At 60.0% G+C, this 13,355-nt stretch overlaps 1 protein-coding gene across 1 annotated transcript; it reads left to right on the top strand.

The window, feature by feature from the left end:
• The first annotated feature begins 2,779 nt into the window (after positions 1-2,779).
• Positions 2,780-12,581, top strand: ZNF687 (zinc finger protein 687). The gene is made up of 8 exons (XM_059490135.1): positions 2,780-4,819; positions 5,140-5,318; positions 5,956-6,132; positions 7,107-7,269; positions 7,905-8,210; positions 9,041-9,153; positions 9,947-10,088; positions 10,649-12,581. Exons 1-8 carry the CDS (start codon positions 2,780-2,782, stop codon positions 11,147-11,149), a joined length of 3,621 nt encoding a protein of 1,206 aa, XP_059346118.1. The 3' UTR covers positions 11,150-12,581.
• The last annotated feature ends 774 nt before the right edge of the window (positions 12,582-13,355 follow it).

The raw sequence follows: 13,355 nt of genomic DNA, 5'->3' as shown, positions 1-13,355 counted from the left end.
GATGTTGTCATTCTGGCGGCAAATAATATAGGGAGGAAGGCGGGGTTAAATACGAGTGGCAGCTCTGCGGACCAATGAGCGACGACAATTGGCTTGGCGGGATTTTGGACACTCCAGCCAATGGGAAGCGAGGAAACAGAGGCGGGCTTGAGTGACAGTGGTAGCCACCAATGGCATCGCGCAACATGCGGACATGGGCGAGACCTTCCCTCAGACGCCTCCGTGAGTGACAGCGCTGGCAGCGAATGGGAGGAGGACGTTGAGGCCATTTCGGGCCCGGCCTGGGCGGGTTCTGGTGCTGAGGGACGAATCCCACGCCCAATGGGAGCCCCCGGCCGGGAGCCGCCGCCATGGACGGTCCCCGAGGCCAATGGCGGCCGGAACTCGTTCTTGATAAACAGCGCGCTTTGACCAATGAAAAAAAGCGAGATGAGGCGGGGGGTTAATTGATAAACAGCGCTTTTAACCAATCGGCAGCGAGGTGCGCCAGCGCTGACAACCAATAGGAAGCGAGGATATCGCGGTGGGCGAGGTTTTGCGAGTTGAATGACACCCGCGCTTCCCAATCAACACGCCCGGCGTGGGGCGGGTCCCTCTTAGCCAATGGGGAGTGCGGACGGCCGCGTTCACCATTGAGTGACAGCGGAATCAACCAATCAGAATGTGGATTTTGACGAGTGACGGGCCGTGCAGCGAATGAGAAAGCGCGGTGAGGGCGGGAACGCGCGGTGCGAGCGGCCGGCGGGGCGGGGGGGCCAAGCAGGAAGTGGCGGAGGGGAAGCGGCGCCGCTGAGGGGCCCGAGCGGGACCGGGATCGGGATCGGGAATTGGGAACGGGAGCCGGGATCAGGAACCGGGATCGGGACCGGCAGCGGCCGCGGGGAGCGCCCCCGCGCGCAGCTCCAGGTAGCGCGGCCGGAGGGGCGGGAGCGGCCTGAGGGGGTCAGGGCCTGAGGGGGGGCGCGGCCTGGGCGGGAAGCGCGGCCTGAGGGGCCCGGCCCCGAATCCCGGGGTTCGGAGGGGGCAGCGTCGCCTCTTCCCTCGGAAATTCCCGGGGTCCGGGGGGTCACGGTCACCTCCCCATTGCTGGGATCCTGGAGGGTCACGGTCACTCCCTGCGACGGAAAAATCCCGGGATTTGAGGGGTCACGGTCAGCCCTTCACATCCCAAAAACCGCGATCTGGAGGGGCCATGGTCGCGTCTTCCCACACAAAAAATCCTGGGATTTGTGGGGATCAGGATCATCCCCCCCATCCTGGAATTCTGGGGGGTCGCGGTCAGTCCTTCCCCATCCCAAATCCTGGGATTGGGACGGGTCACGGGCATCCCCTCCTGCCTGGAATTTCGGGGAGTTTGGGGTCGGTGTGAGGAGTTTGGGGTGGGGAGTTTGAGATGGGGAGTTTGGGGTGGGAATGGGGAGTTTGGGGTGGGAATGGGGAGTTTGAGATGGGGAATTTGGGATAGGAATCGTGAGTTTGGGATGGGGAGTTTGGGATGGAGAATTTGGGATAGGAATGGGGAGTTTGGGATGGAGAATTTGGGATAGGAATGGGGAGATTGGGATGGGGAGTTTGGGATGAGGATGGGGAATTTGGGATGGGGAGCTCGGGATGGGGATGGGGGCCTTGGGATCTCGGATATTTGGGAAAAGCCCAAAATCCCACGGAATCCCCGCCCAGACCCCTGCAGACCTTGTGGGAATCCCGGGAAAATCGGGAATCCCGATAAAACGGGGAATCCCGATAAAACGGGGCATCCCGAGCCGTCCCGGCCCCTTCGGGATTTTCGGGATGCCGGGCTCGGGGCCGCGCTGCGGGGCCGGCAGATGGCCGGGAATTAATCCCCTCCAAATCCCGGGAATTTAATCCCGCACGGATCCCTCGGGACGGGGCCGCTGCGCCGGGATGGGGGCGGGAGCGGGGTGGGGAATTTGGGATCGGGGGTTTGGGATCAGTGTGGGATCCGGGATTTGCCGCAGGTGGAATTTCGGGCCGATCCCTCCCTGTTTGTGGCTGTCCCTGCCTCCTTTCCCCAGCCGGGAAGGATTTCCCAAATCCCGCTGCTGATCCCAGACAGCTCCCTCGAGATTGCCCAGGCCATTCCTAAAAGGAATCTGGGATTGGGATCGGGATTGGGATGGGGAAATCCGGGATCCACCCCAGACATTCCCAGGGATTTGGGTGTGAATGGGGAAGGACAAAGGGAGCAGTTGCCCCCTGGAAAACAATTCCCAGCTTTTCCAAAGGAGCCGTTCCCTGCCTGGGGAGGGTTTTCCAGGGATGAAAGGGCAGGAAAAGGGGGATTTGGGCAGGAAAAAGCTTCTCCCGGGGCACATTCCAGAGGGAAATGAATGGAATCCCACCTGCTGGGGCTTTCCTGGATCCAGAGGGAATTTGGGGCTGGAGTTGGGGTTGGATCCCTGATTTCCCACCTCAGATCCAGAGGGAATCTGGAAAGGGGGAATTTTGGGATAAAGGGGGAAGTTTTGGGATGGGAAGGGGATTTTTGGGATGAAAGGGGGGATTTTTGGGAGAAAAGGGGATTTTTTGAATGAAAGGGAGAGTTTTTGGGACGGGAAAGGCATTTTTGGGATGAAAGGGGGACTTATTGGGACAAAAGGGGGATTTTTTGGAACAGAGAGAAGGTGTTTGGGGTGGAAGGGGAATGGGAATGGAAAAGGCTGCAGGACACCAGGATTCCCTGGGGTTTGTGGGGATGGAAACCCGGGAATTGCCAAACTGCCCCCGCCCTGAACCCCTTTCCCTGTAATTCCCAGCCATGGGGGACATGAAGACGCCGGATTTCGACGACCTGCTGGCCGCCTTCGACATCCCGGACATCGACGCCAACGAGGCGATCCAGTCGCACCAGGAGGAGCCCGAGGCGCCCGGGAAGGCGCTGCCGGGGGAGCCGGGCCCCGGCGCCGCCACGGCCGAGCCCGCGCTGCCGCACGCCGACATCTCGGCCGTCAGCGTCATCGTCAAGAACACCGTGTGCCCCGAGCAGGCCGAGCCCAAGGACGGGCACGGGCACGGGCACGGGCACGGGCACGGGCTGGCGCCGCGGCTGCTGCAGAACGGCTTCGGCACCGAGGGCGCCCGGCCCGCTGAGCCCGCCCCGAACGGCGACTGCTGGGCCAAGGAGAAGGGCGCCAAGGGCCTGGAGCTCTTCTCGCCCTTCAGCCCCGAGCCCGGCCAGGACGGCGCCGACCTCATCGACCGCGCCCGCGACGGCAAGGCCAAGGACAAGGCGCCGGCCGCGGCCCCCGCTGCCGGCTGCAAGGAGCCGCTGGGGGACGGCCCCGAGGGGCTGGAGCCGCCCTTCCCGGCACCGTTCCGGGCTGGGGACGGAGCCCACCCTGTCCCCTGCATCAAGAAGGAGGAGTCGGACCCGGAGGAGGCGCCGGGCCGGGGCTGCAGCCCCAAGGGGCTGGCCCTGGATCACCTCAAGTCCGTCACTGTGCGGTACCCGGCCGGGGGCTCGCCCGCGGCGCCGTGGCCGGGAGCGGAGCCGGCGGCGCTGGACGGCGGCACCGGCACCGGGGCTGAGCTCAAGCACTCGCCCGGGAGCCCCCGGGAGCCCTTCTCATCCCCAGGAGGGCCCGTGCCGCCCTCCCCCAAGCAGCTCTCCTTGAAGGAGGAGCGGGAGGTGCTGGGGAAGGCCGTGGGGAGCCCCCCGAGCGCGTCCAGCGCTGAGGAGGAGGAGGAGGAGGAGGAAAGCACCAACTCGCCGTCCTCCAGCTCCTCGCGGCCGCTCAAGGTGCGCATCAAAACCATCAAAACCTCCTGCGGCAGCATCACCAGGACGGTCACCAGGGTGTCCTCGGACTCGGAGCCGCCCTCCAGCAAAGTGCCCAGCGAGCAGAGCTCCCAGGAGCCCCTGGAGGGTCCTGCTGGCGTCCCCACGGAGGCGGCCAAGGAGAAGTCGGAGCTCTCCAGCCCCCTGAAGAGCACGGAGGGGCCCAAAATCGTCAGCGTGCAGCTGGGCAACGGCACCAAGCTGAAGGGCACCGTGCTGCCCGTGGCCACCATCCAGAGCGCCAGCAGCGCCATGCTCATCGCCGCCAGTGTGGCGCAGCAGAAATCCGTAGTGCTGCCCGCCAAGGCCGGCAAATCCGTGGCCAAGAACATCCTGAGCCTGGTGCCGCAGCCCCTGCCCAAGGGCGACGCCCGCGCCAACGGCGGCGCCAAGGCCGGCGGCGGCGCCAAGGCCAACGTGGCCGGCACCGTCATCTCGCGCAGCCAGTCCAGCCTGGTGGAGGCCTTCAACAAGATCCTCAACAGCAAGAACCTGCTGCCCACCTACAAGCCCAACCTGAGCCCGCCGGCCGAGGCCAGCCTGGCGCTGCCGCCCTCGGGCTTCCGCTGCCTCGAGTGCGGCGACGCCTTCGCGCTGGAGAAGAGCCTGGCGCGGCACTACGACCGGCGCAGCATGCGCATCGAGGTCACCTGCAACCACTGCACCAAGCGCCTGGTGTTCTTCAACAAGTGCAGCCTGCTGCTGCACGCGCGCGAGCACAAGGACAAGGGGCTGGTGATGCAGTGCTCGCACCTGGTGATGCGCCCCATCGCCCTGGAGCAGATGATCGGGCAGCCCGACGTGACGGCGCTGGCGCCGCTGGCGCTGCCCGCCGCCAGGGCGGCGCAGGAGGGCGGCGCGGGGCCGGAGCTTCTGCCCGTGCTGCCCCTGGGCTCCGAGCCCGGCAGCTACAGCTGCTTCCGCTGCCTCGAGTGCAAGGAGCAGTGCAAGGACAAGGCCGGGCTGGCCGCGCACTTCCAGCAGGCCGGGACGGGCGGCAGCAGCAGCAGCAGCAGCACGGTGAGAGCAGGGCTGGGAGGAGGCGGGAGGGCGCTGGGAGGGGGCTCAGAGCACTGGGAGGGGGTTCAGAGTGCTGGGAGGCACTGGGGTTCCAAGGGTGATCCCAGGTGGAATTCCCGGGGTTCCATGGATGATCCCGGTGTTTCAGGCGTGCTTGGCGTGCCCCATGATCCTGGCCCTGAGGGCTGGAATTCCGGGGGTTCCGAGGCTGATCCCAGGTGGAATTCCCAGGATGATCCTGGTGTTTTCCAGGTGTGCTCGGCGTGCCCCATGATCCCGGGCGGAATTCCCAGGTTCCATAGGTTATCCCGTTTTTCCAGGTGTGCTCGGCGTGCCCCATGATCCTGGCCAACCGCTGCAGCTTCAGCGCGCACCAGCGCATGCACCGCAGCCGCCCGCCCCACGTGTGCCCCGAGTGCGGGGGCAACTTCCTGCTGGCCAACTTCGAGTCGCACCTCAAAGAGTCCTGCCTGCACTTCTCCCGCAGGGTGGGGTACAGGTACGGAGCCAGGGAACGCCAGGAATTCCATGGGGGGGTCACTGGGGAGGTCCAGAAATGCGGTTTGCCCATGGAATGCGGGGGAATCTCCTGCTGGACAGCTTGGAGTCCCAGCTCAAGGACTCCTCACGCAGGGTGGGGTACAGGTACGGAGCCAGGGAATCCTGGAAATCACAGGAATCCTTGTCTGCGGTCCTGGTTCCACTTGGAATTTTCCCTGAACTAGTTTGGATCCTGATCCTTGATAGAATTTTCCCAGAACTGTTCTGGATCCCGGTTTTCACTGGGAATTTTCCCAGAACTCGTTTGGGATCGTGGTTCCAGTTAGGATTCCCAGAGCCTCTTTGGATCCCAGTTTCCACTGGGAATTTTCTCAGAACTGGTTTGGATCCCAGTTTCCACTGGAAATTCCCAGAACTGCTCTGGATCCTGGTGTCCATTGGGAATTTCTAGAACCCAGTTTCCACTGGGAATTCTCCCAGAACCGGTTTGGGATCCTGGTTCCAGTTGCAATTCCCAGAACCGCTCTGGATCCCGGTTCCAGTTGGGAATTCTCCCAGAACCGCTCTGTTTCCCAGTCTCCGTTGGGGATTCCCAGAACCTCTTTGGATCTCATTTTCCCCTGGGGATTCTCCAGGTGTCCCAGCTGCTCCGTGGTGTTCGGGGGCGTCAATTCCATCAAGTCCCACATCCAGAGCTCGCACTGCGAGGTTTTCCACAAGTGCCCCATCTGCCCCATGGCCTTCAAGTCCGCGCCCAGCGCCCACGCCCACGTGTACACGCAGCACCCCGGCTTCAGCAACCAGCAGTCCAAGTGAGTGCTCGCGGAACGCCCAAAATCCCCCAAAATTTCCCTGGAATTCCCTGGAATTCCACAGATCCGCCCAGGGTCCCAGGGAGCGGCTCGGGTTCGTCCTGGAAAGGTTGGGGTGGGAGGTTTGGGAATGAGAGGTTGGGGTGGGAGATCTGGGAATGGGAGGTTGGGATGGGAGGCTGGGATGGGAAGTTTGGGAGTAAGAGCTTGGGCTGGGAGGATTGGGAATGTTTTGCTGTGGGAACGGAGCTGGCTGGGAGATTTGGGAACGTGGCCCTTGGGAATGATCCCAGAGGGCTTTTCCTGCCTGAGCCATTCCAGGATTTCAGGGTTGGGAGAACTGGGAATGTTCCATGATGGGCAGAAACTCCTCTGTGGGTGGGATGAGCTCAACTCTCACCTTCCTTTTTCCATCCCTTTTTCCCTATTTTTTCCCTCTTCTTCCCTCCTTTTCCCTCTCCCTTTTCTGTTTTTTCCCTCCTCTTTCTCTGTTTTCCTCCTCCTTTCCCATTTCCTTTTTCCTTCCCATTTCCTCCTTTATCCTTCCATTTTTTCTCTCCCATTCCTTCCTTTACCTTTCCCTTTTTCCTTCTCATTTCCCCTTCTTTTTCCTTCCCTCATTTCTTTCTTTCCCCTCCTTTATCCTTCCATTTTTTCTCTCTTGTTCCCTCATTTTTCATTCCCTTTTTCTTTCTCATTTCCCTTTCTTTTTGCTTCCCTTATTTCTCTGCTTCCCCTCCTTTTTCCTTCCCTTTTCGTCCTTTATCCTTCCATTTTTTCTCTCACATTCCTTCCTTTTCCTTTTCCCTCCCCTCATTTCTCTCTTTCCCCTCTTTTTCCCTTCCCTATTTTCTCTCTCATTCCCTCCTTTTCCCTTTTTCCTTCTCATTTCCCCTCCTTTTCCCCTCCCTCTCCGCTCCCCCCGGCGTGTCCCCCGCCCTGTTTTTTCCCCGTTTTTCCCCGTTTTCCCCCAGGATGATTTACAAGTGTGCCATGTGTGACACGGTGTTCACGCACAAGCCGCTGCTGTCGTCGCACTTTGATCAGCACCTGCTGCCCCAGCGCGTCAGCGTCTTCCGCTGCCCGCAGTGCCCGCTGCTCTTCGCGCAGAAACGCACCATGCTCGAGCACCTCAAGGTCAGGCCCCAATCCCACACAAAAATGGGCAAATTCCGGGCTGAAATGGGGAAATCCCGGCCAGAAACGATGGGATTTTTCCCCAGTTTGGGAGAAGTCAGAGTGGGGAATGCTTGGGGGCCCAGAAACACACCATGCTCGAGCACCTCAAGGTCAGGCCTCAGTTCCGGCCAAAAATGGCAAAATCTCGGCCAAAAATGGCGAAATTTCGGCCAGAAACGATGGAAATTTCCCCCAGATTGGGGGAAATGGGAGGGGGGAGTGGGACCCAGCCATGGTCTGGATCCTGGAGCATCTCAGGGTCAGGCTCCATCCCAGACAGAATTCCAGCTGGGAATGGCAAAATTCCAGATGGAAATGGGGAAATCCTGGCCAGAGATGATGTGAATTTCCCCCAAATTGGGGAAAATGAGACTGGGTAGGGGGACCCAGCCGTGCTCTGGGCGCATCAAGGTCAGGCCCCAAACTCCGGGTGGGAATGGTGAGGTTCCGGCCAGAAATGGGGAAATCCCGGCCAGAAATGATGGGAATTTCCCCCAGATTGGGGAAATGGGAGTGGGGAGGGTGACCCAGCCGTGCTCCGGACCCAGGAACGCCCAGAGCTCCCTGAATCCCCAGTCTCTCTCCCCTTGCAGAACACGCACCAGGCGCAGCCGGGCCCGGACGAGCCCTCGCGGCGCTCGGGGCCGCTGCCGGCGCCCAAGGCGGAGCTGCCGGAGCCGCCGCGGCGCTCGGGCTCCTCCTCGAGCTCCTCGGAGGAGGAGGAGGAGGAGGAGGAGGCGCCCAGCTCGCCCGAGCTGCGGCGGGCGCGGCGCGGGCGCTTCCCGCGGGGCAGGGCCGGCGCCAAGGCCAAGGGCAGCGGCTGGAGCTGCGGCCTCTGCCACTCGTGGTTCCCCGAGCGCGACGAGTACGTGGCGCACATGAAGAGGGAGCACGGCAAGGTGGGCGCCGTTCCTGGCAATTCCGGGCGGGTTTGGGGCGTTCTGGGCGGGATTGGAGGGAAATGGAGTTACGGCGGCTGGAGCGGGAATCCCGGCTACTGGATCCTCCTGGATCCCTCATGGATCCTCCTGGATGCTCCTGGATCCTCCTGGATCCTGGGAATGGAAGGATTTGGGAATGGCAGTCAGACTTTTGGAATAATTCCTGGCTGGATGAACAATCCCAGATGGGATTTGAGGGAGAATGGAGTTCTTCCAGCTGGAGGGGGAGTCCCGGCTCCTGGATGCTCCTGGATCCTCTGGGATCCCCCTGGATCCTGGGAATGGGAGGGTTTGGGAATGAGGATTGTTTTTGGGGTAATTCCTGATTGGATGAAGGATCCCAGGCTGGATTTGAGGGAAAATTGAATTTCTCTGGCTTGAGGGGGAATCCTGGGTCCTGGATCCTCCCGCTTCCCCCTGGATCCACCTGGATGCTCCTGGAGCCTCCTGGATCCTGGGAATGGAAGGATTTGGGAATGGGAATGAGATGTTGGGGATAATTCCTGACTGGATGAACAATCCCAGGAGGGAAAATTGAATTCCCACGTCCAGCTGGAGTGGGAATCCCAGCTTTTGGATCCCTCCTGGATTTTTCCCTGGTTTTTCTTAGATCCCTCCTGGGTTTTTCCTGGGTTTCCCTGGGATCCCGAGTGGGGTTTTCCTGGTTTGTCCTGGGTTTTCCCCGGGATCCTGAGCGGGATTTTTCCCAGTTTTCCGCGGGATCCTGAGCTGGTTTTTCGCAGTTTTGTCCTGGTTTCCCCACGATCGTGACGATTTTCCCCCCGCAGTCGGTGAAGAAGTTCCCGTGCCACCTGTGCGAGCGCTCCTTCTGCTCGGCCCCGAGCCTGCGGCGCCACGTCCGCGTCAACCACGAGGGCATCAAACGCGTCTACCCCTGCCGGTACTGCCGGGGTTGCTGGGATGGTTCCCAGGGTTCTGGGGCTCCTGGGTCATTCCTGGGGTCCCTGGGGTCCCTGGAGTTCCCGGGATTCCTGGGATTCTGTGAGAGCGGGAACGCTGGGGCTGGGACGGCCAATTGGGAAAGGGAACTGGGAGGGAGGATTGAGGGGGCTTGGGCTTGGGCTTGGCCAGGGAAAAGGGGAACTCTCAAGGAATTGGGGTTTAATTCCCAGGGAAATCAGGGTTTAGTTCCCAGGAAAATCAGGGATTAATTCTCAAGGAATGAGGGTTTAATTCCCAAGGACTCAGCGATTAATTCCCAGGAAAATGAGTGCTTAACTCCCAAGGAATCAGGGTTTAATTCCCCAGGAATCAGGGAATAATTCTCAGGGAAATCGAGTTTAATTCCCAGGAAAATCAGGGTTTAGTTCCCAGGAAATCAGGGTTTAATTCCCAAGGAATAAGGGTTTAATTCCCAGGAAAATCAGGGTTTAGTTCCCAGGGAATCATTGTTTAATTCCCAGAGGAATCAGGGTTTAATTCCCAAGGAATAAGGGTTTAATTCCCAGGAAAATCAGGGTTTAGTTCCCAGGGAATCAGTGTTTAATTCCCAAGGATTCAGGGTTTAATTCCCAAGGATTCAGGGTTTAATTCCCCCCAGCTCTGCCCAAGATGGGAATGGAGATTCCGGGAGCGAGGAGGGTTTGGGGCAGGGCTCCAGGCTCCGTGTGGATCCCGTTGGGGGCTGGACTTGGGGAACTCCCGGCACACGGGGCCGCTCCGTCCGTCCCCAGGTACTGCACGGAGGGGAAGCGAACGTTCAGCAGCCGCCTGATCCTGGAGAAGCACATCCAGGTGCGGCACGGCCTCCAGGTGACCGACCCCGCCCGCAGCCAGCAGGTGGTGACGGCCCGCGGCCCGCCCGGCCCCAACCAGGTGCGATGCCCGGGAATTCCGGCGGTTCCTGGGAATTCTGGGGATTTCTTGGGAATTCCTGGGAATTTCCTGGGAATTTCGGGGCTTTGGGGCAGGACTGGGGGGAGGTTTATCCTGCAGTTCCTGCTGTGTTGGACCTGGCAGGCATCAGCAAGCAAAGAATCCTGGAACCCACAAATGCCAGACCTAAACTTTGTCCAAGTGGGGAGGTTTTGGATCTGGGACTGCCCACAGAATTATCTGGAATTCCTGGGGTTTCTTGGGAATTCCTGGGAATTTCCTGGGAACTTCAGCGTTTGTGGCAGGATCGGAGCCTCCTCATCCCAGAATCCCTTCTGGGAGCTGCCCCAGTTCCCAAGGGATTTCCAGGGGTTTCTCCCAAGGGGAAGAAGGGATTTCCCAAGGGATTTCCCAAGGGGTTTCTCCCAAGGGGAAGAAGGGATTTCCCAAAGGGAAGAAGGAGTTTCCCAAGGGGTTTCTCCTGAGGGATTTCCCCAGGGGTTCCTCCTCGCTGGGATTCCCTGCCCGTTCATCCCCGATGTTTTCCCCCTCTCTTGCAGGCCCCGGGCCGCCGGCGCAAGCTCTCCTCGGAGGAGTCGTGCAGCGAGGAGCCCGACAGCACCACCCCGCCCGCCAAGAGCCCGCGGGCGCCGCTGCGCTGCCGCAAGTGCGGGCTGGGCGCCGGGAGCCGCGCGGAGCTGCAGGCGCACCTGGCGCAGCACCGGCCGCAGGGCGCGCCCCAGTGCCGCGAGTGCGGCCTCTGCTTCACCTCGGCCAGCGCGCTCGGCCGGCACCGCTTCATCTCGCACAAGAAGCGCCGCGGGGCCGAGCCCGAGGAGCCCGCGGGGGCGGCGGGGAACGGCAGCGGGAACGGGAACGGGAACGGGAGCGGGAGCGGGAGCGGGGCCGCCCCCGGCGGGAACGGCGGCAGCAGCGCCGAGGGGAAGCTGGAGTGCAAAGTGTGCGGCCGGGGCTTCGAGAGCCAGCTCAACCTCAAAACGCACTTCAGGACCCACGGGATGGCCTTCATCCGGGCCCGGCAGGGCAACGAGGAGAACTGAGCGCTCCTGGAAATTCTGGAATGTTCTGGGATTCTCCTGGGATTCATCCGGGCCCGGCAGGGCAACGAGGAAAAGTGAGAACTCCTGGGAATCCCGGAATTCCTGGGATTGTCCTGGGATTGGCTTCATCCAAGCCTGGCAGGGGGCTGAGGAGACCTGAGCCTTCCCGGGAATCCTGAGATTCTGTGGGATCAGCTCTGAGCCCGGGAACCTCGGCATTCCCGGAATTCCAGGATCAGCCTGAGGAGAGCTGAGCGTTCCCGGGAACCTCGGCATTCCCGGAATTCCGGGATGGGCTCCAAGGCCGGAACGGCGCCGTGTACATAAATCCCCCCCGAGCCCTTCCCGGTGTCCGAGGAGGGAAAGTTGGGAATGGGACTGGGACGATCCCCGATCCCGCCGGGAACCCCCTGGGAATGTTGGATTTTGGGGGGATTTGGGGTTTCCGGGACCCCTCCGGGCCCTTCCCAGGAATTCCCGGATCCGGACGGGGCGGGGGAAGCTTTTCCAGCAAAATCCACCTTTTCTGTTATTATTTTTGGGTTTTGTTTTCCTGGATTTTCTTCCCGTTTGGGAACGTTCCTGGTGTGTTTTGTTGGGAAGGGGGCGATTCCAGAGCCCTGGAATTCCGGAGGTGCCCGGGAAGGACACTTGGACACAGCTGGACATTGCCGAGGGAGCAGGAGGAGGAAAAAAGCTGGAAAAACGAGAGAAAATAAGGAAAGAGGAGATTTTTCCTTTGGCAAAGGAACAAAAAACCCCAGGATTGGGAATGGATCCCAAATCCCAGCCAGGACCCTTTTCCAAAAGGAAAAATGGGAAAATGCTCCCGAATTCCAGGCTGAGGGTGAGGTTTGGGCCTTTTCCAGCGTTTTTCCATCTCCTTCCCTCGGGATCCGGGACCTTTCCCACCCCAATCCCCCCAAAATCCCCTAGAAAAGCTGCTCCCCCCTCGGCACTGCCATTCCTGGAGAATTCCCAGAGAATTCCCTCAGGATTCCCTCCCCTCTCCCTGTAAAGCTGTACCATACACTAAAATCCCCAAATCCCAACAACTGCTGTGCTCCCTCTGGGGTTTGGTTTGGTTTCCCAAGGTTTTTTTCCCATTTTTTTGTGTTTTTCGGGATGGCAGAAGCTGCTTTGGGGTTTTTTTTTTTTTTTTCCTTTTATTTTGGATTTTTATTCCCAGTTTTTCTGACTTTTTCCAAGCAGGAATGGGGGGAGTTTCCCCTCCCCTTTTCCCTGTGGGTGGATGGATGGAAAAAGGGTGGGAAAAAACTGGGAAAAATCAGGTGGAATCAGCCATTCCCAAAAATCCCCCAGGCCGGGTGTAAATATAGAGAAGAAATTAAAGTTTCTATGAGATTTAGAATGAAAAAAATTCCCCCCCAAAAAAAAAAAAAAAAAAAAAACCAAACAAACTATGGAAAAACGGCTTTGGACCCACGGTTTTCAGCATTTCAGTGCCTTGAGCTGGACTGGGGGGTGGAGGGAGGGAGGGGCTGGAATTTCGGGGTTGGAGCTCTGGAATTTTGGGGATGTTCCCCCTGGAATTTCGGGAATGTTCTCCCCTGGACTTCTGGGGTTGGACTGCTGGAATTTCAGGGATGTTCCCCCCTGCAATTTCTGCGTTGGAGCCCTGGAATTTTGCGGTTGGACCCCTTAATTTCAGGGATGCTCCCCCCTGGAATTTCGGGAATGTTCCCCCCGGTATTCCAGGGATTTCGGGAATGTTCCCCCCGGTATTCCGGGGATTTCGGGAATGTTCCCCCCGGTATTCCAGGGATTTCGGGAATGTTCCCCCCGGTATTCCGGGGCTGTTCCCCGGGGGTTTTGGGGATTTTTCGGGAATGTGCTGACGGAAAGCCGCGGGCTCGGGAGGCTCTCAGGAATTCTTTATTCTGTAGGAATCGATTCCATTAAACTCCAGTGGTTTCACCCTCTGTGCCCGGCCCGGCTCCCCCGGAATTCCCGGGAAAACCCCGGGAACGGGAATGGGGACAGGGGAGGGGCTCAGGGCTCCGCTGCATCCCCGAATTTTGGTCCTGCCCCCCAAAAAAGGGGCTTGGGAAGGGTTGGGGTCCCCCTGTCCCCTCCCCGTGTCCGTCTGTCCCCTCCCTGTCCCCAGAGCCCCCTCACCCTTCCTCGGGGCTTGAAAAACCAAATTTTGGGGTTTTGTAATGCTAAAAATTAAAAAAAAAAAAAA

Source organism: Ammospiza nelsoni, chromosome 28 (assembly GCF_027579445.1).
Source record: "Ammospiza nelsoni isolate bAmmNel1 chromosome 28, bAmmNel1.pri, whole genome shotgun sequence".
Lineage (NCBI taxonomy): Eukaryota > Metazoa > Chordata > Aves > Passeriformes > Passerellidae > Ammospiza > Ammospiza nelsoni.
Note: the sequence above shows the minus strand (reverse complement) of the source record. Positions and strands in the feature narration are given on the sequence as shown.

Bases quoted from the DNA above. Each gene is read 5' to 3' on its own strand.
- ZNF687 (XM_059490135.1), top strand. From the start codon at position 2,780: ATGGGGGACATGAAGACGCCGGATTTCGACGACCTGCTGGCCGCCTTC. The intron at 4,820-5,139 runs GTGAGAGCAGGG...CCGTTTTTCCAG, and splicing joins GCAGCAGCAGCAGCAGCACG to GTGTGCTCGGCGTGCCCCAT. The intron at 10,089-10,648 runs GTGCGATGCCCG...CCTCTCTTGCAG, and splicing joins GCCCGCCCGGCCCCAACCAG to GCCCCGGGCCGCCGGCGCAA.